At 61.7% G+C, this 26,874-nt stretch overlaps 2 protein-coding genes across 2 annotated transcripts; both read right to left on the bottom strand.

Annotated features, from left to right (window-relative positions):
* Positions 1-314: 314 nt before the first annotated feature.
* Positions 315-21,258, bottom strand: PTK7 (protein tyrosine kinase 7 (inactive)). The gene is made up of 20 exons (XM_084283693.1): positions 21,155-21,258; positions 11,293-11,586; positions 10,585-10,687; positions 9,912-10,102; positions 9,558-9,705; positions 8,814-8,944; positions 8,314-8,580; positions 8,060-8,193; positions 7,602-7,737; positions 7,361-7,480; positions 7,037-7,186; positions 6,656-6,806; positions 6,313-6,440; positions 5,979-6,182; positions 2,586-2,741; positions 2,199-2,431; positions 1,756-1,836; positions 1,522-1,673; positions 1,255-1,433; positions 315-1,121 (listed from the first exon to the last, which is right to left on the bottom strand). Exons 1-20 carry the CDS (start codon positions 21,186-21,188, stop codon positions 961-963), a joined length of 3,153 nt encoding a protein of 1,050 aa, XP_084139819.1. The 5' UTR covers positions 21,189-21,258; the 3' UTR covers positions 315-960.
* Positions 21,259-23,104: 1,846 nt separating this feature from the next.
* LOC311208354 (heme-binding protein 1-like) lies at positions 23,105-26,870 on the bottom strand (the record flags this gene model as incomplete). Its single annotated transcript, XM_084285019.1, has 5 exons — positions 23,105-23,689; positions 23,823-24,006; positions 24,102-24,243; positions 26,513-26,598; positions 26,705-26,870. The coding sequence occupies 5 exons, from the start codon at positions 26,868-26,870 to the stop codon at positions 23,515-23,517; spliced, it is 753 nt and encodes a 250-aa protein (XP_084141145.1). The 3' UTR covers positions 23,105-23,514.
* Positions 26,871-26,874: the final 4 nt, after the last annotated feature.

Below are 26,874 nucleotides of genomic sequence, written 5' to 3' on the forward strand. Positions count from 1 at the left end.
TGCTTCTTCTCCATCGCTGATTAAAGCAAAACCAGCTAGATAAGAGGTTACGGGGTCCTGCGTTGAGTATCGGTGGTGCTGGAGAGCTCGCAGCTCCTCTGGCGCCGACCCAAACCACCACCACCACGCTGGGGGGATGCCCCAGCAAGGAGCTGCTCCTTTCCAGGCGATGCATGAGGCGTGATGGCACCAGCCCCCCCCCACCATCCCCGTCCCCCAGGAAGAAGAAGAGTCCAGCAGGCATGGAGAGCAGCGTCTTACCAAAAAATAAATAAATAAATAAATAAAAACGAAAAAAAAAAAAAAAAGCCTTCTTTATTGAGAGCAGCACATAAAAACCCAACAAAACCCAACCCTTCTTGGCTGCGGTACCCTCCGCTCAAGCAAACAAACTAACCCAACTCTAGGCTGCGTTCCAGTAACAGAAATACTATGGTGGGGAGGAGGCAGCGCGCTGGGGGGGGAGGAGGAGGAGGAGAGGAAGGGGGCGCTGCCCCCAGGATTCGTACAAAAAAAAACAAAAAACAAGAAAACACAAAAACACACACAAAAAAAAAAAGGCACGGGGTCGTAGGGAAAAGGTGGTGGAGCGTCTCCTTCATATGCCAGGCACTTCGTGTTCCTGATGGCGGGCCCGTGCCCGCAGGCAATGCCTAGCACAGACGGACGGACGGACGGGCAGACGGACAGCTATGCACGTGGCGAGCGGGGAGGGGGGGAGCCTGGTGCTGGGCCGTGCGCCATCCACGCCGGCAGCCCGCGGGGCTTTTCGGAGCCGCGGAGAGGAGAGGGGCAGGGGGGGAGTACACTGGCTTGTGCTTCGAGTCCAGCAGCCGCTGGTGCCGCGCAGCGGGGTCGGGCTCGGCAAGGGGCTGCAGGAGGGCCGGGGGGCTCCCCGGGCACCCGTGGGACCCCCGCTGCCCGCCCCGCCGCCTCCTTCCCCAGCCAGGGGCAGGGTGCTCAGGCTTTGCTGTCGGCCGGGCTGTCCCCGAGGGCGGTGGCGAGCTCGCTGAAGGAGGGTCGGTCCTTGGGGCTGGGCGCCCAGCAGCGCTGCATCAGCTTGGCGAGCCGCGACGGGCAGCCCTCGGGCGGGGGGAGCTTCGTCTTTCCCGACTGCAGCCCTGGGGTGGGAGCAGGGGATGGAGAGGTGTTGGGAAGAGGCGCGATCCCCTCCGTGCTGCCAGCGGGGACGCCGCGCTGTCCCCGAGGAGAGGAAAGGGGGTTACATGGAAGGGGGGTGACAGCGCCGGGTACCTGCTAAGACCTCATCGTCCGCCTGCGGGCTGTACGGCATCTCGCCGTGCGTGAAGACCTCCCACATGAGCACGCCGAAGGACCAGACGTCTGACTTGGTGGAGAACTCGTCCTCCAGCACGGCCTCGGGGGGCATCCAGCGCAGGGGGATCCAGGCCTGGCGGAAGTGGTAGTACTCGCTGCGGGCAGCGCGGGCGGGCGGTGAGCGAGGTGGGCGCCGTCCCGCCCCGCGGCCACCCCCCGGTGCCAGCCCCCTGCCCGACCGACCTGTTGTACACGTCCTTGCTGAGGCTCAGCGCCGAGACCTTGACCTGCCGCTGGGCGCTCACCAGGCAGTTCCTGGCCGCCAAGTCCCGGTGCACGAACCTGCCGTTGGAGAGGTGCTCCATGCCCAGCGCCACCTGCGTGCACAGGGACACCTGGCCCAGAGGGATGCTGGCACCCCGCTGCCCTCCCCCAAAGCCCCCCGGCCCCGCTGTGCTGCCGAGGCCGCACTCCCACCTTGTGCTTGGTGCTGAGGGGCTGGGGCTTCAGGGACTCGTCCTTGCTCTTGGAGATCCTCAGGAACTGCTTCAGGTCCCCCTAGGAGACAGACGGCAGCTCAGAGGCGGCACCTTCCCGGGCCACAATCCTTCTGCTCCTTGCCCTGTAGGGCAAGCTTTTACCTCCCTAAGGGCTACGATCAGGGCAAGCAGCCCTGATGCTTCCAGGAGGCCATTTGTGCCCCAAAATGCCTCCTCTCCCCCCGTGCCCACGCTCCCCGTAAGAGCAGTCTGCATTTGCAGCCTTTCTGCAGTGGGGATCCCACAGCTTCAGGAGGAGGAGGAGGGAATGGACAAAGCCCCCCCAGGTCTTGCAGGAGGACCCCACTCCAAATTTTGGGGCCACCAATAAGCTCAGCCTGCCCCGGTCTCTCTTGCTGGCCCCGCCGGCAGGACCCTTACCAAATCCACGTACTCCAGGACCATGTAGTGGGGCTCGGCCTCGCGGCACAGCCCCAGCAGCCGCACCACGTTGGCGTGGTTCAGCTTGCCGAACATCTCCGCCTCGCGCCTGAAGTCCAGCTGCAGCTGCTCGTCCCGCGTCTGCAGGCTCTTCACCAGCACCAGCGCCTCGCCCTCGCCGTCCTCCGCTCCCTTCGCCTTGGCCAGGAAGACTTCGCCAAACTCCCCCCTGCCTGCAGGGGCACAGGGGAAGAAGACAGCGAATTAGGAGAGCGAATTTGGGAAGCCCAGCGGCTGCAGGACCCTCTGAGCCCCCAGCCCGTCGAGATTTCTGGCTGGGAGGTTTGCAGTCACGAGTTTCTGGCTGAGAATCGTGGCCCAGCGTACCCAGGGTAGTGATTGTCTGCAGGTTGGCACGGGGGAAGTGCATCTTGTCAGCGGCACTGTGCCGCTTGCTGGCCCCAGAGCTGCTGCCCAGGTTGGTCAAGGCCACCTCCTCCTGGATCTCCGCTGTCGTCTGCCCGTTCTGCAGCAAAGCTCCACCTGCGGGGGACACGCACAGGGCCTCAGCATCCTGCCCGGCTGTGCTGGTAACGTCACGCTGGGGATCAGCCCCCTCCGGGGACATCCCGAGGACCCCATCCATCCTCAGGTTGCTCTCCCCGCGGGCTCGCTGCCAGCCCTGCAGCCACCCCTGAAATCGGAGGCGTTGGTCCCGGAGCCAACTGGCCCCATCTGGCCTTGTCCATCCCATGCCACGCTGACATCCCCGAGGGCTGGCCACATCCCCGAGGGCTGGCCACATCCCCACTGCCCACTGAGACCAGCCTGGAGCTGATCAGATGCATGGGGCAGAGAGGCCCCCACTCACGGTCTTTTAATGCCCCAGAGACCCCCCCAGGTCCCTCCAGCATTGGAAGCTGCAGCCTGACTCCCCGTTTCCATGATGCTCACCTTGGCAATCACCAGATCAGCCCGGAGTTTCTTTTACCACCTGGATGAGAGCACCTTACAATTAACCCCAGCCAACTTTCTGATTAGGAAGCCCCTCACAGATTTCCACAACACAAACAGAAGCCAGCGAGCAGGAGAAAACATTGCCTTGAGAAAGCAGCCAGCCCCATGTTTCCCCTACAAGCTGCCTGTACAGACAGCAAACGTGGACTTTCGGTGCGTGTACTGCTCGGATCAGACCTCGCCAGGCAGCGAGCCCTTCCACGGGCTGATGGTGAGGCGCAGGGCACGGCACCCAGCGAAGGGGATGTGTGTGCAGCATCACCCTGCGCCGCCGCGCACACCCCCTTCCAGCTAGCCAGCACACACCTGGCTGTGCAAAAGAATTTAATCAGAGCAGAATTTAAAAGAATTTAACCTGATTCAACTGGAGGTATCCTGACGGGAACCACGCTGCCCGTGATCCCCATCCAAGGGTGTTGTAGGGCAGCAGGGGTACACACCTGCCTGCATTGCGTGCACCCAGGAGAGGTCCCAGCCCTCCTGCACGGTGGCACAGCTTTGCCACAGGTGATTTTGGAGCTGAGATGCTGTAACTTAAGAGCCACGGCTACCGCCAGTTGTCCTCTGCCACGGGCTGGAGTAATGTTTACAGAAGAGCAGAGCGCAAAGCACCATCTGCCCCATAAATCACAGCCGGGCGCTACTTGTGCTCGCCCTGGTTTCATGCTAATTGTCAGCAGCCCGGCGCTTAGAAGCTGTTTGACCCTCCGCTGTCTGCAGCGCTGACTGATGGTGTCTCAAGGCTAGGAGCCCGAAGCCAAGAGGATAATACGAGGCCCGCTGCGGCCGTGCCAAGAAAACACCAAAGGCTGCGGAGCGAGAGCCGTGCTGCTGAGGGACAGCGCCAGCAGGCGGCCACGGCAGGCGCTTCCGAGCGCAGACATCGCCGGGCTTTCACGGGGTTTTGCTCAGACGGATGGTAACAAAGGGACCGGGGAGATGAGGTTTCATCTGCCCACCTGCCTGCACCACGTGGGCATCTCCTGGAGGAATCAGCACAGGCTGACACGAATTCAAACGCTCCCCTCGGTCCTCGCAGCTGCCGACCTCCCCAAATTCCCTCTGTGTTCACCCAGCGCAGCAGCACGGTCAGACAGAGGGACACGGAGCAAGCACTGACGTTGCAGGGGACGTGGCACAGCAAGGACACGACCTTAGAGGGCGACTGACTTGTTAGGGGCGCTTCAATCCGTAGGAAATCCATGGGGAGGTCAAATCCAGCCGGGTCCTGGGGGCACTGGGAAAGTCAGCCAGGGGTACTCATCCTCAGGTAGGTGCTGAGACACTTCAGGTCACCCAGCTAAAGAGGGACTGCATCAGAAATGACAGTGGGGAGCCACTCCACTGGAGCTGAGGGCAAAGACAGAGCGCTTTTCCGAAAGATGGAAGGGCCAAAAAGGAGCAGAGGCATCTGGGCAGCCGGGTGAGGGCTACCAGCAAGCCAGGACGCATCTCTCTGACAGCTAAACTGCTTCCAGGTGAGGTGAATAAGAAGGGGTGAAGTCTGGCAGGATAAATAGAATGTAATAAAGACAAGCCAAAATAAAATAAAAAGCTGAGGTAACCTGAAAAACGATTCAGACAAATCCTTTCTGAGAAGAGCCAGAGGCTGCTGGCAAGTGGGCTGCCTGCAGGTTGGCCACGGGAGAGGCTTGCAGAGGTGACACTAGCAGGAGATGTTCCTGCATCCCTGCTCCCAGGACATCCCATGGCCAGGCTCATTTTCTGGAGGTTTGGCTCTGCTCAAGGTATCGATACAAGAGGGAAAACAGCAGCCAAACCCCGCGGTGATGCCCTGCTCTGAGCCCATCTCTCAGAAGACCTCACTGGGATCAATGCTAGGAGAAACAGGACACCAGAGGAAGAGCTACAACAGCTTCTGGAAATGAAAACGGTGCTGCAGAGAGCTCGGGGGTTCACTGCAGGAGTCACGAGCTCGTGCGCAGTGGGGCCCAGCAGGGGTTTTGCAGGGGCTCACGGAACAGCTGTCATAAAGCAGCTGTCATGGGATGGGAGAAAATCCCCTCTGACGGACACGGGGTGGTAGGAACAGCACCATACACCCCACTGCCAGCACGGAAGGGGTGCTGCTGCTGGCAGCTGCTTGCCAAAGCCACCAGCCTCGCCGGCAGCCAAGGCAGAGGCCGGCGGTGGGCAGCTGCGGAGGGGCGCGGCACCGCGGGGTGCAGCCGGAGCTGTGAAAAGGCGCCTGGGGAAAGCAGCCCCCAGGGCCTGCACGGGGAGAGCTGCCAGGTGGCAAGGAGGCAGTGCCTCAGGTAACTCGTGAGGCTCCAAGTGCCTTGCTGGGGGATGCTGGAGGTGCTTGAGGCTGATATGGGGTTTTGGAGACAACGGGGAGAGCTCCCAGCAGAGTTCGGCTCAGCGCAAAGTCTCCCCTGCGGCACCAGGAGCTGCTGCACCGGGGTTTGGAGAGGCTGGCAGAGTGCGACAGCTTCCCAGGGAGACTGCCCTTCCCTTGGGAAAAGGTGTGCGACCCCACACGGGGGTGCTGGAAGCAGCAGCACTGCTCCTGCTGCAGCAGGCAGGAACGGCCACGACGCAGAGCGGGGCCGCCGGCTTCGCACCGCCTCGCTGGGCTCCCTTCCCCGGCCTATTTCTCACCCGGCAGCAGCTTTCTGCCCCCAGCCACAGCCAAATCCGAGGGCAAGAGACCTCGGGGAGCTCCCCGCTCATCCTAATCCCCCCAGCCCAGGGTTATGGGGCCGGCAGGGAAGCCCCCACCCCCGGGGGTACCAGCCTCACCGTTCAGGCACTCCATCTCGGGCTCCTCGCCCTCCGGGTGCTTCTTCAGCCTCTTGGCTTTCCTCCGCTTCTTGCAGTAGAACATCAGCCCCAGCACGATGATAATGTAGGCGACGGCGGCCCCCACCGACAGCCCGATGGTCTGGATCATCTTGTAGGGCGTGTGGTTGCTGGGGCCCTCGTCCTCCTCCGCCGCCGGCTTGTCTGCGGGGCAGAGAGCGGCGGACCCGTGAAGGGGGATTTCCCAAACCCTTTTTTAGGAACGTGGCAGGGAAAAAGCCCCAGCAGCAGGGCCCAGAGCCCTGTGGGGTGGCAGGAGGCCACGTTCCCTCACCTACGACGTAGAGGAAGGCCTCGCGGTGCTTGATGTTGCAGCTGTTGCCAGCGATGCAGGTGTATTTTCCCGAGTCCTCGGTGGTGACGTCGTAAATGACCAGGGAGCCGTTGGGCATGATCTGGATCCTGCCAACCACACAGAGCCCTTTGCAAACATGGAGAGGGCAGAGGCAGGCGTGGGGCACCCGCAGCCTCGCCTCTCCAGGACAAGGAACAGCCCAGAGCCCTTGGACGTGGGGACAACTGGCCACCTACCCCCCAAACTGGGGACCTGAGACCACGCTGTTGGTACCAGGTGCGCACAACGCACCCTGTTCCCGTTGGGAACGGAGGCCGCGTACCTGGGCAGCAGCTTGCTGGGATCCAAAATCTTGTCCTTCCCTTTCCACTGGATGTGCGGCACGGGGTCCCCCTCTGCCTGGCACTGGAACATGGCCGTGTGCCCCTGGTACACCGTTGTGGGCTCTGGCTCCAGCTTGAAGGTGACATAAACTGGAGGCGGAGAGGGTGACACGAGGGCTGTCAGCCCCTGGCATGACGCTGAGCCCACGTGGCACAGCGGGGCCAGCACCACGGCACGTCCCCTGGGGCTGTACCCACGGGGCTGGCAAAGCTCAAGCACCATGGGGGAGAGCTCAGGGGCAGGCCAGATGTTTGTCCCTGCAGGGATGTGCCCCCCAGGTGACACGAGGGAGCAGGGCAGGTGGCTGGAGAGCCCTCACCTGCCACCACGAGCTGCACGGTGGCGCGGATCTCGCCCTGCGGGCTGTTGGAGGCGATGCAGGTGTAGTTCCCCGAGTCGCTCCTGCTCACCTTGTGGAAGGACAAGATGCCGGCGTTGTGGCTGACGTGGGAGGGCAGGCTGCTCCCGTCTGCGGGACGGCAAGGACAGGGATGTGGCGGCCACGCCGCGCCGCTTCCCTGCTCGAGGTGGCCCTGCTGGAGCAGGGGGCTCGGGCCGGGCGGTCCCAACACCGACGGCTGACGTCTGCCATTTGGTGGGAGCTCCCGGGGGCCGTGTCGGGGACCAGCAAAGCCCCCCTCACCTGTTTTAGTCCACTGGATGGTGGGTTTCTCCCGGCCGGTGGCCGAGCAGGACACCGTCACCTCCTTGTTGAACTCCATGCACTGCAGCGGCTGGGGCGGGGGGGTGAACTTCAGCTTCTCTGCAAGAGACAGAGGAGCCCCGCTGGGTCACCACGGGGTGCGGGGACACCGGAGCCTCTCCCGAATGGTGAGAGAGCTCCCTGCTAGGGGAGGGAGCGGAGGGTTTGGCCGCACACCCACCTAGCACGTGCACCCGCGCGTAGCCCTCGATGCTGCCCGCCGGCGTGCTGCTCACGCACTTGTAGGTGGTCCCGTCGTACACCTCCACGTTGTTGATGCGCAGCGTCCCGTTCTCCGAGATCTCAAAGCGCGAGTCCTGACCGAGGGGATTGGGGTGTCAACACCGCTGTCACCAGCCCTGGGCTCAGACACCACCCGTGGCACTCCTACGGCTCCAGGGCTTGGCCACCCCACGTCCCAGATAGGGGTAGAGGGATGAGAACCCCCCCAGAGAACCACCCCAAAAGCACAAGGCACCGCCAGCCGTGCTCCTGCACCCCCAGTGGGGTGGAGATGGTGCTGGGGAAGGGAGCCAGGGGTGCCAGGGCTGGGAGCAAGGTGACACAGAGCAGCAGGAGGAGGGGATGGAGCCCAGCAGGAGCGCCCGGGAGCAGCGGGGACCTGCCCTGCCGCCTCACCTCGGAGATGGAGACGCCGTTGCGGTACCAGGTGACCGTGGGTTTCAGCGAGGCCTTGCTGAGGCAGTGCAGGTAGCCTGGCTTGCTCTCCTCCAGCTGGCTGTCCTTGGGCATCTCCACCCACTTGGGTACCGCTGGCCACGGAAGAGAGGCCGCTCAGCACCATACATCGAGCAGGGACGGGCAGTTCACAACCAGCCCGGAGACGTGCCCACCCCAAACGCCCTCCCAGCCCTTCCCGGAGAGCCGCCTACTAGCCACGGTGATGCTCAGCTCCTGTTTCTTCTCCCCGGCCTTGTTGGCAGCGTGGCACGTGTAGATCCCGGCGTCCGCCTCGGTGATGCTGGTGAAGACCAGCTGCTCTGCCTCCTGGTGCACCCTGCCGGCAGCGGGGACGCGCTCCTGGTTCCTCTCCCACCAGACCTGGGGCGCGGGCACGCCCCGCGGAGGGACGCAGGACACGCGGTGCCCCTGGTTCGCCGTCAACACCTTCGGGGAGAAGGGGGCCATTTCTTCGATCTCTGGGAGGAGCGACAGACAGCAGGGCTCAAACAGGGCAGCGTGGCCGTCCCACCTGCACCACCGCCACCCCCTGGGAGCCGCCAGCACCGGGAGAGAGCACGCAGGGTGTGAGGACGAGCAGTTTCACCGATAAACCAAACACCGCTTTGTCTACCAGCCCGCTGCCACGTGGTCCCAAATCTCCAGGGGGACAGGGCAGCTCTGGGACTCGCTGCCAGCCCCAGGACCTCACCTGCCAGGCGCAGAGTGGCCTTCAGCACCAGAGCTTTCCCCCTCTGCCCACGGCCGACGCACTTGTAGACGCCGGTGCTGCGAGCCTTCACCTGGGTGATCAGCAGGGAGCCGTTGGCGAACACGGTGGTCCTGGGCACGCAGGGAGAGGCAGACTTCAGTGGGCATCCCTGTAGGATGTGGGGCACAGCCATGGCCCCGAGCCATCCTACAGGAGCCCGTGGAACAAACGGGGGGACCTCTGTGCCCAGCCAAGGCCTCCCAGCGTGGAGGAAGCAGGGCGGAGGAAGAAGAAGGTGAGACACACACTTCATCAAGGGAATGTGCTAAAAAAAGGCTCTTTTTTGGAGCAGAGCTGGCTTTTGTGGAAAGAGGCATCCCAAAAAAAGGGGGCACAAGGTGGCGCCTGGGAGCTGCCGGGCCACGGGGCATCTGGCACCCAGGTGGCACCGTCCTGCTGCCAGATCCCTGGCCCCAAAACCACCACTATGGTGGTTTATGGGAGAAGCCCCAGGCTCTGCAGATCACCGTGCACAGGTATTTAGGGTTCCCAGCCCCACAGACTCCTTAGGGACAAACCACTTCCCAAGTGTTACGCAGGGGAAGGCCGCACAAAAGCACCAGGGCTCTGCTGGACCCAGCTGAGCCGAGCAAGCACTGCGGTGGCTGATCCTGAACGCCTGGCCAGGGCTCGGCCCCTCTGCGTGCCCCCCTGCCCTGCCCACGTCCCCGGGGTCCCCGTTACTTGGATCTGTTGGTGACGGGGTTGTCCTCAAAGAGCCACTCCTGCGTGGGAGGGGGCACGGCGGCGAACTGGCAGTCGAACATCGCCTCCTCGTTCTTGGTGACGATGAGGTCCTGCGGGACCACCACCGCCTGGGGAAAGCTCTCGTCTGCAACAGCAGAGACCGCAGGAGGGTGAGGGATACCCCGGGTGGCAGGGGTACCCCGGGATGGTCTTTACATTGGAGAAAACCCCAGAAAGAGCCGGGAGCACCCCGCAGGGACACCCCGGCCCGAAAGGAGGCAGACGTTTCCAGGGAAATCCCAGGAAAAAGCAGGGAAAGGAGGAGGTAAAAGAGCCGAGCCCGCCGCTCACCGACGATGTTGAGTGTGAAGTTGTCCTGGCTGCAGACGGAGCCGACGGCGCTGCGGGCGCAGCAGGAGTAGACGCCGTTGTCGTCGGGGCTGGCGCTCCGCAGGGTGAGGCTGCGCTCCTTGCTGCTGACGGCGTAGGTGCCGCGGCCGTCGGGGAGCGGGGCGCCGTCCCGAAACCACTGCCACGTGGGGCTGCGAGACAGGGGCGAGAGGGTGAGCGGGGCGCGCGGGGTTTGGCGGCGGCGGGGCTCCCTGGCGAGCAGGTGTGCGGGGCGAGGGGGGCGCAGCCCGGAGATGGCCCCCTGTCCCCGGCTCGGTGCTCCCACCGCTGGCCACGACACACACACGAAGCTATGAGGCATGCAGCCGAGTGGACGGGACATGATCGGGAAGCGACGGAGAAGTGACCGCAGCACACCAAGCAGCGCAGCGACCGGGCTTGCCGCAGCCCGTCCTTACTGTGCTCCTCGCGCTACGCGGCTCCGAGGAGGCCGTTTGCCTTCTCCCCCGCTGCTCGGCCGCAGGCCCAATCCTGCCTTTCGCCTTCCCTAGGCTCTACTTGCGTCCTCGCGGGAGAGAGGAGGAGAGAGAGACGGAGAGAGAGGGGGAAGAGCGCGCGGCGAAGGCGCGGGGGGACCGCCGGCCGGGTCCCCTCCTCGGGGGGCAACCCTTACCGCGGGTGGCCGTCGACGTGACACCGCAGCACCACGGTGGAGGAAGGCTGGATCTCAGCTGCGCTGGCCGGCTGCTTCAGCACCACGCTGCCCGTCTCGATCCCTGCGGGATGGAGGGGAACGTCAGCGTGGCTGGGCCCGGTAATAAATAACCGGGCACTGGCTCAGAGACGTGGAGACCCCCGGGGACAGCATGGAGCAGAGGGAAGCCGCCCTGCAAATGTCCCGCTTCGCCCCGGGTGGCTGTTCCCAGGGGGATGAGGTGGGCTCTGAAAGGATCTGCACGCGTGGAGATCCATGCAAATGGGGGTGGCAGCATCTCCGACAGCCCCGGGAGCACCAGAAGATGCATGGGTTTGAAGGATGTGGTAGCCGGAGAGGAACTGTGGAATTGGTTAGGTTGGGAAAGATCTTTAAGATCATCGAGTCCAACCACCAGCCTGACACTAGGTCTACCAGTAAACCACGTCCCTAAATGCCACATCCACACATCTTAAACACCTCCAGGGTGGGGACTCCACCACCCATTTGTTTTCCCTGATTAAATCTTTCTGATATCCAACCCACACCTCCTCCGGCACCACTCGAGGCCATTTCCTCTCATCCTACTTGCCCAGCCTGCGCTGCCTCGCTGCCCGACCATCACCCCCCGTACACCCCAGCGTTCCCAGCCCCGTGTCACCCCCAGAGAGCCCTGCCCGCACTCACACTTGATGTTGAAGGAGGCGTTGGCAGTGCGCGCCTCCTCCCCGCTCAGCGAGTTCCTGGCCACGCACTGGAAGTCCCCAGCATCCCGGTGCCGGTCGACAGCGGCGAACTGGAGGTTGCTGCCTTCCTTGAAGCGCTGCTCCGTGTCCTGGACGGGCAGCCCGTTGTGCAGCCACTCGAACTCCACGTGGGCCGGGTCCTCCACCTCGCAGCGGAGGATGGCGCTGCGGCCGTGCAGGGCGTCCTGCGAGTACGGCTCCTTGGTGAAATGGATCGCGGCCCGAGCCCCCACCGCTGCGGGGCAGAAAAAGAAGGGCACGTTTAGGGCAGAGAGGAGTCGGGGAGCTCGTGCTGCTCGCAGCAGCCTCCAGAGAGCTGAAACTGGGGCGTTTTCATGTGGAACCCCGCCGGGGACGTGGCGGTCACGAGCTAAGGAGAGCCCCCTGCTCCCAAACGCTGGAGCGCAGCGAGGAGAAACCGAAACAAGAAATCCCAGGGGCTGACCCCAGGGTCCGAGAGCAGCCGTGGGGTGGCTCCAGAGGGCTGGAAGCATCTCTGCCAGGAGGAAGAGAGCCGCTTGCCCCCAGCTGCAGCCAGCTGTGCAGCCGGAGCTTGTTGAGCAAAGATCCAGGCGAGCTGCCCCGTGCCGCGTTTGCTGGGTGGCGCTGGAAGAGCCCGAGCATCCTCCCTCCCTGCAACAAGCCCTGAGTGCGAGCTGGGTGCCTGGGGGACCTGGGGACAGGGCAGCCCTGCTCCTTCCCCAGCCCTGCTCCTTCCTCAGCCCTGCTCCTTCCTCAGCCCTGCTCGACGTGGCTGCCCTACATCACACTCCTAAATCCGGCAGCCGCCTGGCCGCAGGCAGCCGTGCAGGCGCTCTGCTCCGGTTACCAGCTGGCCGCGGCGAGGCGAGCAGACAAAGGGCAATTCAGAGCACGCCGGTCGCTGTGGGCTCCTGCTCCCAGCACCAGGCCCTGCGGGGCAAGAGGCCGAGGCAGGCAGATGCTGAGCATCTCGGAAGCACTCTCCTCGGAGGGACGGAGAGAAAGCGGCCACAGCGGCGCGCTCCCGGCGCTGCAAGGGGGCAGAAAGAGTGGGTTCGGAAAGGATCGTGTCCTGCAGGAGGGTATCCACGCAGGAAAAGAAACCCTCAACGCATGTTTCTGGCCTAAAAGCGTGGCTGCAGAAAGTTTTTCAGGAAATCTTCAGCCTAGTTAGATAAACACAGCTCAAAGCTCAGCTCCCTCGGCAGCGCCCGGTGGGGTTTTACCCGGGGAGATCTCACGGAACCACAAAAACTTCCTGGTGAGGTGGCCGAGGAAGGTGAGGGAAGTGTGCTGGGTAGCGGGGCTGGTACCTGCAGGTCCCCAGGGTGGCATTCCCACACCCCACAGAGCAAATCATCTGCAGGGACGGGACAGGCACTAGCGGGAAGGAGAGGGAGATGGATCAGGTCACCTCCCGGCTCCGAGAGCATCCATCTGGCAGGGATCTGGATCCGGCACCCTGCACGCACCGAGGTATCCCCCAGCTCAAAATTCATCCCATTTCTTTCAGGAGGCACCCGGCTTCACCTCTCGGGCTGCAGCCCCCTCTGAAAGCTCCCCCAAGCCCATCTCTGCTGGAGCCGGGGCGGCCAGGCGAGCGCATCGCGGCCCCGCCTGCCGGGCCTGCATCTTGAAGCAATCCAGAAAGATCATTGTCTCCTCGCCTCACGACATCGCTGGGGAATGCGGCCTCGACCACAAAGCCCTCAGCTGCTGCGCAGCCCCGAGCCCTGCCGTGCCTGCAGCTCACCTACAGCCGCGCCGGGGAAGCAGAGCTGGGAGCAGGCCCGTGGGACGCCCCTGCTCCTCCCCACCATGGGCCACCCATCCCCGGGCATCTCCTCACTGAGCTAAAAGCTCTTGGCCGAGGACACGAGGGGAAAAGGAAAGGATCTGTTTTCTTTTTGTTTTTTTTTTTTCACCCCAAAGAGCTTAGGTTAGCAACCTCTTGAGACACCGCAGCTGACGCAAGGACGTGAGTAATCCCGGAGCCGCTCGCAACCAAACAAGGAGCTGAAGGCACGGGAACGGGGATTGGGAAAGGGCTTCGAGGCTCCCTGCTTTGGGAAGCGAGCCCACGAGGCTCCTGCAGCTCAGGACCGCAGGCCAGCGCCTGCTCCATGTCCCGGCGAGGCCCTGGGTGCGTGCAGGCCCCGCACAGACCTCCCATTCACGGCCCAAGCAGGCCATGTGTTTCCTGGCACGGCTCACCACGAGCACGCTCCCATAAACGCAGATTTTTGGCGTGCCGGGGCTGGGAATGGCACACGGGGCAGCCTTTTGTCCCCTCCCAGTCGCAAGCACAGGGTCCGCACGCTCGTTTCCAGCTGCTGAAGCTGCAGAAGCAGGCAAAAAAAAAATAATAATTAATGCTCAACAACACCAGCAAGCCCCTGGCCGGGTGGGTCAGGCCCTGCAGCGGAGCACGCCAGCCCCGCACGCAGCAGATCCCGAGGAAGCGGCAGCCGAGCCAAGCACCCCGCCAGATCTGCATCTCCCAAGGATTTGCAGCCAGCACGTTCCAGCCGAGGAAGCCTCCCGAACGGGTCGAGTTGCAATAAAGCCCTTCTCCCCCGCCAGGCCAGCTGGAAATGGTTTGGTGCGGGCGAGGAGCTCCGAGCACGGCAGGTCTGCTCCGAGCGAGCCCGACATCTGGAAAGCCTTTGGGCGCCCATCACGTTAGCCTCTTAAAACCCCGGCGGGTCCCGCTCTGCTTAAAGGAAAAGCACCGACCTGCCCCGTGCATGGGAAGAAAATCATCCCTACGGAGCCACCAGCGGGGCTGGAGGGCTGCAAATTGGGCTTTCCCGAGAGATGCCCTGCTGGAGAGGCTTCGGCTCCACAAACCTTCCAACGGGGGTTTAGTGCTGCAGAGAAGCGCCCCGAGTTCAAAGCAGGCATGGAGACAGCCCCCATCCTGCAGCAGCTGCAGACATCTGCTCATCCTACAGAGCTCGGCCGCTTGGCCCGGGGCCCGGCTGGGAAGGGCAGAGCTGCTCCGCTCCTTCCTCACCTCCACCCCCGGGGGACAACGCGCGGCCAGCACCGGGGCCACCGCGCACCTCGGCAGGAGCCCCAGGCCCTTTTTGGGAACGTCGTGGGACCTCGGCACCTCTCCCCACCCGAGAAGCCAACTGCGCACTTCAAACCCAGCTTTGGGATGATTAAAAACAAAAAAAAATAAGAAAAAGAGGAGCCATGGCCACTTAATGCAATCCCCATTAGCCCCCCCGGCGCTGCTCGGAGAGCCACAGGGGGTTCTCCCCTCACCCCCCGTGGCTGGGATCCCTCCCTGCCCTGCCAGGGAACACGCTGGGGAACAGCGAAACCAAATTTCGGAGTGGTTCAAAAAGCAGAACAAAGCCACCGGGGGGTTGGGGGCTGTAAATCAGCCGCCCGGTGAGGCCGTGCTTGCTGCGCCGTGCCGGGGTGAGTGCCCCATTAAACCCTCCACGAGGCCCCGCCAGCACAAGGCTCCCACGCCGGCTGGGCTGAGGAGCAGGAATGCTTCGGGGGTGACTCAGCACGGGTGACGGGCTGGCTGCCGACTCGACTCTCCCCGGGGCCCTCCAGCAGCTCCCCGGCTCCCTGCGCACGGCTGATTTACGGCCGCCGCGTGCTGCCGGCGGTGATGCAGGTCGGATCTGCTGAACGTGAGCCATCAGGGAGCTCCATGGCCAAGGACAACGGGGTCCTGGGCTGCACAGCGTGGCCAGCAGGATGAGGGAAGCGGCTGTCCCCTCGTAGTGGCACCCGTGGGACCGTGCCGTGAGCGCTGTGCTCGGTTTTGGGCCCCTCGCTGCGTGGAGGATGTTGAGATGCTGGAGCACGTACAGAGATCAACGAAGCTGGAGAAGGGACACGTGAGGAGCAGCTGAGGGCACCAGGGGGGCTAAAGCTGGAGGAGAGGAGGCTGAGGGGAGCCCTCATCCCTCCCCACAGCCACCCGAAAGGAGACTGGTGGTCTCTTTTCTCGGGTGCCAAGTGATAGGGCACGAGGTGACGGCCTCAGGTTGTGCCAGGGGAGGTTCAGGGTGCACATCAGGGAGAGTTTCTTCATGGAGAGGGTGGTCAAGCATGGAAGGGGCTGCCCAGGGCAGTGCTGAATCCCTGGAGGCATCTAAGGGACGTGTGGACGTGGTTCAGTGATGGGACCTGGTAGGTCAGGCCGACTTGGAGATCTTGAAGGGTTCTTCTTGAAGGGTTCTTCCCAGCAGGACGACTCTGTGATTCCCCCCCCCCGATGGGTGAGGGACACAGCGAGGCTGTTTTTCTGCTTTTCTCCCACAGAAGGGAACACAGCAGGCAGACGCCGAGGAGAGCCAGGACCAGCCCCGCGCTCCCTGCGCCGCCTCCCCAAAATTCAAGCAAAGGCATGTGAGCACGCCGAGGTCCCTGCCAAGCAAAACCCACCTGGTGCTGGAGCACCACCACAGCGCCAGGCGGGCCCTGCCGGTGCCAGGGCTGGCTCAGGGCTGGGGGAGAGCCCCCGAGCCACCAGCTGGAGGCTCGCTCTGTTCCCAGGGGCTCCGAGCCCACTCCTCCAGCCTCCAGGAGGCCGTGGGGAAAATGGGGCTGACAAGCGAGGCCGTGGGTCCGGCTGGAGGTGAGCGAGGCTCCAGAGCATCCTGCTTCCCCGCAGGTCGGACCTGTTTGCTCCCCTCCCCTCGGAGGCGCTCCCGACAGCTTCTCCCAGCCGCCCCAAATTGCCCCCGCGACGAGCGGAGCTGCCAAAAGGGCCATCGGGGAGGAGAGCTGAAATGGGCCCGCTCCACCGGCTGCGTTGGTGCCTCTCCCACTTATACGGGCTCAAAGCACGTTCAGGGACTGTCAGCACGGGGTGCTGGGTGTCTCACACCTCTCCATCCCTCCTCATGCTGCTGCTCTTCCAGCAAAAAGCAGCGTCTGCAGCTCCCCTGCAGATTTCGTCCCACTCTTCGTGGCTGGCAAGCACCAGCTCACAGCCCCCGGCAGTGGGGAGGGCACAGAAAGGCAGGGATCCTTGCTTATTTTCCTCAGAGCCACTTCTGAACCTATATTAAAAGCCACAAAAATAGGAGAGCGGCCAGAGCAGCTCGTATTTCCTGTGCTCATGCAATATTAATTAAAAGGTGGCTTCTCTGGGAAGCGCTGCTCTAGTCCCTCCCTGCTAAAAACGGAGACGAGCCGCTGGAGCGGGGGAAATGTGCAAGCAGGGCACTTTCGGGAGCACTTTGACAGGTCGATAGCTCGGCAGAGCGCTCGCCGCCGCCGGGCCTAATGCGAAGCCCCAGCGGGAAACGGGAGCCGAGGCCGGGTACAACTGACTCACCGGGGCCGATTCGGTGATCGAATCTCCTTGAGGAAAGAGTGCTTCTGTCCACAGCCGAGCCCCAGAGCGCCTGGAGAACACGCAGCTCTTCCCGGACAGCCGCTGACCCACGGCTCCAACAGGAGAGGAACCAGGGAGAGGAGGGACGGGAGGAGAAAGAGCTGCGCCGGGGCCAGGGCAGCGAGAGGGAGGCAGGACCTGATGCAGCCAAAGGCTAAACAAGCACACATGAGGCACGGGGAAAGTCCTCAGGAGCTGACCCAAAGAGGGAAAAAAAAGCCCTATTTTGCCCCCATAGCTGGACTTTTTGCTCCGATCTCGGTGGATAACATCTGCTGGGGGACGCGGGGGTCTCCCGGCAGCGGGGAGGCCTCCCTGTTTTCCAGCGCAGGAAGGAGGGAGAGGACCCAAGCCAAACAAAGAGCAGGGCGCAGGAAGCTCTGTTTGCTTTGGTCCGCGATGATCTTCAGCTGCTGGAGGAGACTTTGCTCGCTGGCCCCCCTCCAGGAGGCAACGGGCTGACGTTGCTCCCCAGCAGCACCAGCTCCTCTCCGCTCCCGGGGAGGCTTCGGGCGAGCTGGATGCGTGCAACCCCGCGAGGCTGCCGGGTTTTATCGCCTCCCGTCGCGTCTTTGCTGGGAAAAGGACCAGGAAACCACCACCTGTCCTCCCACCGATGCGGGCACCCCCCTGGTGGCTTCCACGGAGCCGAGGCCCCGCCGCAGCGGGGGGGAGCGAGGACACGGAGCAGCGCACGCGGCGTGGAGAGCAACAAAGGCACCTGCAAGCCGCGGCTTGTCCCGCCTTTAACCATTTGGAGAGCGTGTTTTGGAATCAAAGGCTTTCTTTGTGCTCCCGAAGAGGCCAGCGAGCAACCCCTAATGAGGAAAGTTGTTTAGACGAGGGCTTAAGCAACGCGGCGCCCGTCTCGCGCCAGCAGCGCGTTTGACAGCGCGGGCAGAAAGCCCACGTCGCCTTCAGCCCGCCCCTGGGCAGCGAGGACAGAGACTGTGGGACCACGGTGACAGCCCCAGGGAACCGTGCTGCCACCGTTCGGGGCAGCCCGAGCCGTGTTTATGTCACCCAGGAGCTAAAACCCAAGTGACTTGGACCCCAGCCCTGTGCCGCAGGAGCTCCCGGTGCGCACGGCAACCCCCGTCGCTGCTTCCCAGCCTGTGCTGTCTCGTTTCCCAGAGCTGGAGGGCTCGTGCAGCTGGAAGCGGCCGTGCCACCCCGTCTTCCAGCCAGCAGCCTGCCCCTACCAGTTCTCCTGCAGAGCCCCGCCACTGACGTAACCCCCCCAGCCCCACAGAGCTCCCAGCCGCCCCGCAACCACGGCTTCGGCGGAGGCGCCCAGGACACGCTCCGGGGCCCTAGGTAAGCGCAAGAGAAACACCCCAAAAAAATCAGGAAAATCCTGCTCCGTTCTCACCAGAAGTCACCCCAACACCTCTTGACTACGGGGTCATGGGTTAAAGCCTCCTCTGCTCGGGTGCCCCGCTGTGAGAGGGGAGAGGAGCTGGCGGGTGCCCGCCGCTGGCAGCTTGGATCCGTCTGGTTTTGGTTTCTCCTCTTGGGGCACCCCGATGCCTCAGCATCCATCTGCTCACCAGCGACAGGAAGGTTTTAAGCAGCGCCCTGGGCCTTGCCTGGACGCCACCCTACTGCTTTACGGGGTTAAAAGGAGCTCTCAAGATGGGTCCTCGCAGGACGCCTTCAGCGAGGGGGCGAAATGGGAGAGTGATTTTGGGGAGCTGAGCACACCAAAGGGCCTGCACGGAGCACCAACAGCGCCTACCCGGCAGCTGCCCCAAAGCACCCCGAGATGAGCAGGCTCAGAAGCCCAGCCCCGTGTCCCCGGCCTCCAGAAGCTGCATGCTGCTCCGAGGTGCCCCTCGCCTCTCCTTTTGCTGATGGCACAGCACGCGCCGGTCCCCTCTCCACCGGCACCCCCCCGAAAAAAAAAAGGCAAGGCTTAAATTAAGACTAGGAGTACTGTACGGCTCAGCCTTTTAAGCTCAGGAAAAACATTTTTGTATTAAATCTTTAAAAAGAAAGGAAAAAAAAAAAAACTGCTGGCACACGGATTGAGGAACGGAGCTGGAGCGGCAGTCAATGAAAAGCACATGCGCTGCAGACCTGGCTGCCAACACAAATTGATGCTTTGAAACAAAGACCACTTGTGTTTGGCTCGCAGATCTTCCCCGGCTACTCGGCGGGGGCTGCGTGGGTTGAGGGGAGATGCAGGTAAAGCCCAGGGGGTGGCACTGGGTGTCATCGTTTCCCCCAAACACAAAGGAACGGCCCCAAACGGAGCCCACGCTCATCCTCCTCCTGCTGCGGCGTGCCAGAGGCGGAGGGAAGGTGGCACAAACCTTTGGGTAGGACTCTTGGGGCTAATCCCGACCTCACTGCTGCCAAAAACTCGTGAGGACACAGTGGAGGAGCCGCAGGAGAAGCCCCCAAGCCTGCAGCATCCTCACCTGCACCCCACGGGGTCCCTGTCCCGGAGCGAGCCCTGCGGTGCCCAGCAGTGGGGTCGCTCCTCGGGGCGTGCTGGCACACGGGGCGCGCTGCAGCAGCGCTGTAACCCCAGCGGCGCGAGATAACATCTGCTCTCCCGGCAGACGCGAGGCATTTACGAGCAGCAATTGGATGCCACCCCCCAAAACATCCTCCAGGCGAGGAGCGGGACGCGCAGCCAGACCACCCAAGGGGCACCCCTGCCGTGCCGGTGCCCAGGAACCACCCGGTACCGGCTGTCAAATCCCCATTTTTCCCCCCAAAACGCACTCGTTGGTTTCTTCTATCCGCCTCGAGCACGAAACATTCCCAAAACGCCCCCCGAATTTAACATCCCCACCCTATACAACCCAACACCTCGCCGCCCTCCCCAAACCCACCCAAGCCCACGAGGCCGCCGCTCCCGTCCCCGTCCCCGTCCCCGTCCCATCGGGGCAGACAATCGCAGGTCCCCCCAACCTCGGGGGAATTTTCCTAGCACCACCACGGCGGCGACCGCCCCGACAAAGAGCACGTTTGTGCCCCAGCCTGCTGCTAAATGCGCGGTTGTTCCCGGCTCCCAAATATCGAGGGCTGTGGAAACACCCACTGCTGAGGCCGAATGCTTCGCATTCCAGCCCGGAGAGCCCCGCTCGGAGCCGCTCCGGGAGGAAGGAGTGTTTATTCACCGGAGAGAGGTGTAGGGCCGGCTGTTTGCTCAAGCCCACGTGTACTTGCCGGAGGACGGCTTTGATCTCGGCGGCCCAAGCAGGAGATGAATTGCAACGGAGGGAAGAAAAATATTAGTGGAAAGCTCCCCGAGCAAATACCCGCAGCCGGGCCTCGCGGCCTTCGGGTCTCTTTCAAGTGCCCTATCGCCCGGCCCCGCTCGCCCCTCACCTATCCTCCCAAACCCTACACACCACGGAGGAGGTGCCACAGGCCTTTTAGGGCCACGCTCACCGCCGGCCGAAGGAGCACCACAAAGAGAGCCCCACGGAGACGTGGTCCCACTGGTGAGGGTGCCCACGGAACCATGGCTGGAACACCGGCCTCTGATCGACCCAAAACCGCGTTATAGGAGATGGGAGGGTGGTCTGGGATCGATTAGGGGGTTGAAGGATGTCCTGAAGCCATGCGGGAGGTGACGTCCCTCCCTTTGGTGCCAGCTCAAGAGGCAATGGACCCGCTTTGGGGACAAAGAAATGCCCAAAGCCCCGATGCAGCAGGAGCTGCACCCCACCGAGGGCACCACCGGGTCCCAAGGGACATGGGGTGCTTCTGGAGATGGGAGCAGCGCTGGCTTTTCACCGCTCAGCCCCAAAACATCCCAGAAGCGCGCTGAGCACTGAGCTTTCCGGACACCGAAGAGGAACCCCGAGACCTCCCCGTGTCGGCGGAGGATTTGCTCGTGGGGCTCGCGAGCGGGCGGGCGCGGGGAAGGCGCCGAGGCGGGACGCGGCGGCGCATCCCGAAGGAAGGAGACATTTGGGGCTTCGGGGCTCGCCGGAAAAGTTGACTCAGCGAATATTTCCCCAGCACGCTCCGACGGAGGAGGCTGAGGAGTCGCCGCCACCGTCGAGACGGGGCTCGGCTGGGCAGCCCGAGTGCGTTGGAGCAGGAGGAGGAGGAGGAGGAGGAGGAGGAGGAGGAGGAGGAGAAGGGGCCCGCAGTACATACGTGGCGCGGGTGGGATGCGCATCCAGGGGGAGAGCACGGGGAGGTCGGCGGCCTCCCTGCCTCCAAGGCTGCCAGCCTCGCTCCTTCCCTCCATTCCAGCCTCCTTCCCCCCAGCCTCCCTCCCTCCCCCCCAGCCTCCCCCTTCGCCTCTCTCCTTCCCCCTTCGCCTCCCTCCTTCCCCCCAGCCTCCTCCCTCCCTCCCAGCCTCCCCCTTTCTCCCCCAGCCTCCCTCTCCCGCAGCCTCCCCCCTCCCCAGCCTCTCCCCAGCCTCCCCCCGTCGCGGTCCCGGTCCCGGTCCCGGTCGCGGTCCGTGCCCCGCACTCACCGAGCAGCAGCAGCAGCGCCCGCACCGCCGCCATCCTCCGCCCCCCTCCGCCCCAGCTCAGAGCGCGCCCCGGCCCCGGGCCATGCCGCCCCTACGGGAGGGGCTTCCGGGGGCGGGGCCTCGCGGGGAAGGGGGCGGGGCTAATGGGAGGGGGAGGGGCTAAGGGGGAGGGGAGGGGTTAATGGGGGGATGGATGGGGTTGGGTGGGGAGGGGAAAGGGGGGAAATGCAGTAAGAGACTAAAAAACACACAACAAAAACAACAACAAAAACAACACAAAAATAGAGGAAAAAAAGTAGACAAAAGAAGATAAAAGTAGACAAAAGAAGGCAAAAAGCAAAAGTAGACAAAAAAAGACAAGAACAGACAAAAAAGGACAAAGACAAAAAACAAAAAATAGACAAAAAGACAAAAACAGAGAAAAAACAAAAAAAGAAAAAACACATAAAGAACAAAAAGCACAAAAGAACAAAAAACCACAAAAATAGACAAAAAAGGAAAAAAAACAGAAAAAAAAAACAAAAAAGGAAGAAACACAAAAAAGAACAAAAAACAAAAATAGACAAAAAAGACAAAAGACAAAAAAAACGAAAAAAAACAAACAAAAAAGAAAAAACACAAAAAGAACAAAAAACACACAAAAAAGAACAAAAAACGCACAAAAAGAACAAAAAACAAAAATAGACAAAAAAGACAAAAGAAGACAAAAAAAAACAAAAAAAAACAAACAAAAAAGAAAAAACACAAAAAGAACAAAAAACACAAAAAAAGAACAAAAAAAACACAAAAAAGAACAAAAAAATGCAAAAAAGAACAAAAAAATGCAAAAAAGAACAAAAAAATGCAAAAGAATAAAAAAGCTGCAAAACAAAACAAAACAAACTGCAAAAGGAAAACAAGAAAAAGGTACAAATCAGAGCCCAAAAAATATAAGCTACCAAGCAAAGTTGAAAAAAACCTGCAGAAAACAGACTACAAAAGTAAAATTAAAAAAAATTGCAACAAAAAAATGAAAATCAAAGAGCTACAAAAAGCAAAAACAAATAAAAATTATTAAATAAGTGCAAAAATGGAACAACAAAATACAAGGGAACACACACACAAAAAATAAAAAGTTACAAAAATATTAATAAATTGAAAAATTTGCAAGCTATAAGCAATTGTAAATGCTTAAAAGTTTGCGGACAATCCCAAAGGTCATAATTACAAAAATAACCAAATTTTAAATAATTTTTTAAAAATGCAAAAATGCAAAAAAAGGTAAAATTAATTCACTTTTTTTTTTAATTATGTTTTTTAAAAATATGAAAATGTACAAAAATACAAAAAACAAAAAACAAAAATGCACATTACAAAAATATGAAAAATGCAAAAAAAGTGCAAAAAAATCTAGGAAAAAAAAAAGCAAAATTCCAAAATTTTAAATTTAAAAATCACATAAAATTAAAAAAAATAAAAATAAATAAAAATGAAAACACCTAAAATAAAAACACAAACATTAAACAAATACAGAAAATAAAAAATAGATTAAAAAAAAAATAAATAGAAAAGTACAAAAGGTAAAATAAAAAAAAAAAAAAGACAAAAAGGGGAAGGAATTTGCACGGCTCCCTCCCGCCCTGGGCTCACCGAGGTGTCCCCCTGAGGGGCTGGGACCCCTCAGTTCCCCCCACCAGCCCCACACCTCCCGGCTCACGGCCCCCTGCCCGTCCTCCCGAGCCCCTCATGGGGTCCCACCACCACCACCCTCCCCACACCATCCCCTGTGGGGCCGAGGCCGAGCCCGGTGCCACCAGCGGAGCGGAACCGCGGCTTCCTGCGCTGCTTGCGGTCGGGACCACACAAGGCCCCGGGGGAAGCCGTGGGCGACTCCGCAGCCTCCCTCATCCCGCCGCCTGCCCCACGTCCCCGCCGCCACTGAGCCGCAGGCGCAGCGCTTGAGCCGTGTTTATTTGCTGCTCGTTCGGCGCCGCCGGCCTCCCCCCGGCACAGCGCGGCGGTGTTTGGGGGCGCGGAGCTGGCTGGTGGGGCTGTGAGGCTTCGGCGGCTCCGTTCGGTGGCTGAGCGTTGGCCGCGGCACCCCTCGCTCCTGACGTTTGGACACCACCAACTCGTGACTTCCATCCAGCCCGCCCGGTGTGGCTCCACGGCCCCGGCTCGGGGCTAAGAGCCACCCAGGTCACGCCGGCATGGCTACGTGGGTCCCACCAGCGGCCTCCTGCAGAGGGTCCCCCCCCCAGGGGAAGCACAGAGCGGGCAGGTTCCCCCCTGTAGGTGCACCAAGGCAGCCCGCAGCCCCCCGGTCCGTCATTCCGCGGGCGGGCGGTCATCTCCTCCGGGTCAGGACCGGCCGCGGGGGCTCACTCCGCCCGTCGGATGAACCAGATCTCGTTGCGGCGCTGAGGGACGCTGGGGTTCTGGTAGGTGGCTACGATGTAGGTTTCCCGGAGCACGGCGTCCGTGGAGCCCAGGAGCTCCCAGAAGAGCCCGATCTCCCGCAGAATCGTCTCCTCGGTGGTTATCCCGTAGAAAACCCTACAGGAAAAGGGAACAACGTCAGCCTACAGAGCCACCAGCTGCTGCTCATCACCCCGGCCATGGTCTCCCACCCCTCTGCCCACCGGGGTGCCGCAGCGAGCCCGGGGAACACGGCCGGCATTGGGGTCACCTGGTTATCACCCGGAGCGGCGCCCTCTCGGTGATGTGGATCTCGGGGTCCATGGGGACGGGAGGGTTTTGCTGGAACTGCCCCGGGAGGTAATAGGCGGTCAGGACCTCGCGCTCCAGCTCCGTCCCCTCCTCGTTCAGGTGGATTTCGTTGAGCACCGGGACCGTCATGCCCAGGTAGCGCCCTGGAAGGAGGCAGCAAGGCAGCCGGCGGGCAGGGTGAGAGGAGGCAGGGCGCTCCCTCTGCGCAGCCTGCCAGCCCCCTGCTGCCTGCACACACCTACAGAGTTCTCCTTGCAGATGTAGCGCATGAGCTTCATGAAGCTCAGGGAGATGCTCTGCTCATAGAGGGGCTCCCCCTTGGTGACGCAGGCCCACTTCCCGGCCGGGTAGTGCCGCTCCTCGTAGGCCGCCTCCTCGCACTGCAACAACAGGCCAGAGGACAAAGCCGGTCAGAGTTTTGTGGCACTTGGGTGGCAAAGCCAACGCCGAGAAGGCAGGCGAGAAGCGGGGAGAAGGGATCCGGCCGAGACGGGGACGCCAGCACCTGGCAGGGGGGATGGAGAAGGCGAGGGGAGCTGGCACGGCGAGCACACCTCAGGCAAGGACACGCAGCACTGCTGGGCAGAAGTCAGCGAAAGGAAGAGCGGAGACGCAGGGCAGGGCGCGGGGAGGCTCGGGCGGCAGCAACTTTTCCCTCGAACGCTGTGTGAACATGGGGTAACAAGCAAAAAACCTCCTGCATGGGAGAAAGGAAGGTCTGGCGGTAGAGCTCTGGCACAAACAGCTGTGAAGGTTGGACCAAACTCCGCTTGGATCCTTCTCCCAAAGCGAGAAGTGAAATTAGGAAGCAGAGACATGAGCACGGGTCGTGCAAAGGGGACAGCTCTGTGGTATGGGTGAGAACCTCTATTTCCATCACAGACACTCTGTTCTGGACAAGCCTGACAAAGGAAGACCCTCAAATGGGGCCACGAGAGGCTGTGGAGTCTCCTTCTCTGGAGATACTCAAGGTCCCTCTGGACGCCTACCTGGGCAGCCTGCTCTAGGGAACCTGCTTTGGCAGGGGGGTTGGACCTGATGATCTCTTGAGGTCCCTTCCAACCCCTTCAATTCTGTGATTCATGCCTGCTGCTGTCCCACCAAGCCCAGCACAGCAACAGCATTTTCCAGCCAAGGAAACCCACCAAACAGACCCTCTAGACAACTTGCAGTTCTCATCTCTGACAGCGTGTGAGAACAAACCTTTCAGCCCAGCAAGGCACGGTGCCTGGAGCCCTGCAGCCTGACCCATACATCGACCAACCTCCCCTCTAGAAGGTGGGACTTGGGCAAGAGAAAGCGTGGTGATGCTTCACATCCACTGGGGGTGGGATTTTGACTCAGTGCTGAGGCCAGGAAGGCTCCGTAGGTGGCACGGGAATTCATGAGCCTCCAAGAGGATGACATGAGGCTCGGGAGCAGCAACCACCCACTACCCACCTGCCCAAGCCTGGGGAGCACATCTACAAAGGTCCAAGCTCCTGGGTCCCCTCAGCACTAACGCCAGGAGGAGGCTCCCCTCTCCTCTCCCAGCCCTGGAATCAACCCCCAAGAATCCTCCTCAGGCACAACGGAGGCACCAACAGCCACAGAAGATCTTCAGGTCCCACGGAGTCCCGGGGACCACTCCTGCTCGGGATCGGTGCAGGTACAGAAGGGCCCAGACTGAGCCGCTGGGACGCAGAAGAGCAGGGGAAGGAGCGCGGTGGAGCCCTGCTGCAGGGCTGTGCGCCCGCGTGCTGAGACGTGTCCCGCAGGCAGCGGTCCCGGGCCTCAGCCCAGGAGAAACTGGTTAAGCCCTCCTCGTGCAGAGGACAACTGACAGACGGCTGGTTGGGAGCAAGCCTAACCAAGCCCGCAGAGGCACGAGAACCAGTCCGACGGGCGCTTCTTCGCAGTTATTTCTCAAAGCACCTTTTTGTGCAAGAGATTAGAGGAGGTGTGCAACTTCGCAAGAACGGGAGTCTGCAGGCAGCAGCCGCCAGGTTCGGATCAGCGGCTGTGACAAACACTGACACGTGCTCGGGTCTGACAGCCAGAACCACGGAGTATCCCGAGCTGGAAGGGATCTGCGTGGATCGTCGAGTCCAACTCCTTACTCTGCATGGCACCACCCCAAAATCCGGCCCATCTGTGTCTGAGGGTGTTGTACAGATGCTGCTTGAGCTCTGGCAGCTCGGTGCTGTGATGACCGCCCCGGGGAGCCTGTCCCATTGCCCGAGCACCCTCTGTGTGCAGAACATTTCCCCAACCCCCAGCCTGGCCCTCCCCTGTCCCAGCTCCATGCCGTTGCCTCGGGTCCTGTCGCTGTCCCCAGAGAGCAGAGCTCAGCGCCTGCCCCTCCGCTCCCCTCGTGAGGGAGCTGCAGGCCGCCATCAGGCCTCCCCTCAGCCTGCTCCACTCGGGGCTGAGCAAACCCAGCGACTTCAGTCACCCCTCATGCATCTTCCCCTCCAGACCCTTTAAATTTCGGACACTTCTGCCAGCTTTACGCCCTATTACACCGTGGCACCCCAAGCCGCACGCAGAAGCACCCACGCTTGCTTGGCACGGCTGGCGAGGCGCCCGAGCGCGGCAGGCAGCGGGGTGCGAGGCTGGGGGGGGCTGCATGGAGAAGGGGGGGCAGAAGCAGGTCGAGGGTCCTCTCACCTTGCCATGTCGCGACAGGGCGACGTGGGGCACGGGCTCCCGCGCCTGGCTGTGCCGGTTCATCTGGACGATGGGGCCGGCCATGTCTGCAAGGCAAAGGGGTCAGGGAGGGTGCCCCGGGTGGGTGTCCCCCCCCCCCAAAACCCCATATCCCGGCCGTGTCCCCCCCAAAACCACCTCCCCGGGGCTCACCTGGGGGCAGGCTCACCCGGTGCGTGCTGGCCACGACCTCCCAGTGCGCAAACAGCCGGCCCCGCTCCTCCTCGTCCTCCTCCTCGTCCTCCCCCCCCCCGCCTTCATCCTCCTCCTCCTCCTCCTCGCCCAGCCCGTCCAGGTCCTCCAGCCTGATCCGCGCCATCTTC

The sequence above is a fragment of the Netta rufina genome, assembly GCF_964035555.1.
Source record: "Netta rufina genome assembly, chromosome: 3".
In the NCBI taxonomy this organism is placed as follows: Eukaryota; Metazoa; Chordata; class Aves; order Anseriformes; family Anatidae; genus Netta; species Netta rufina.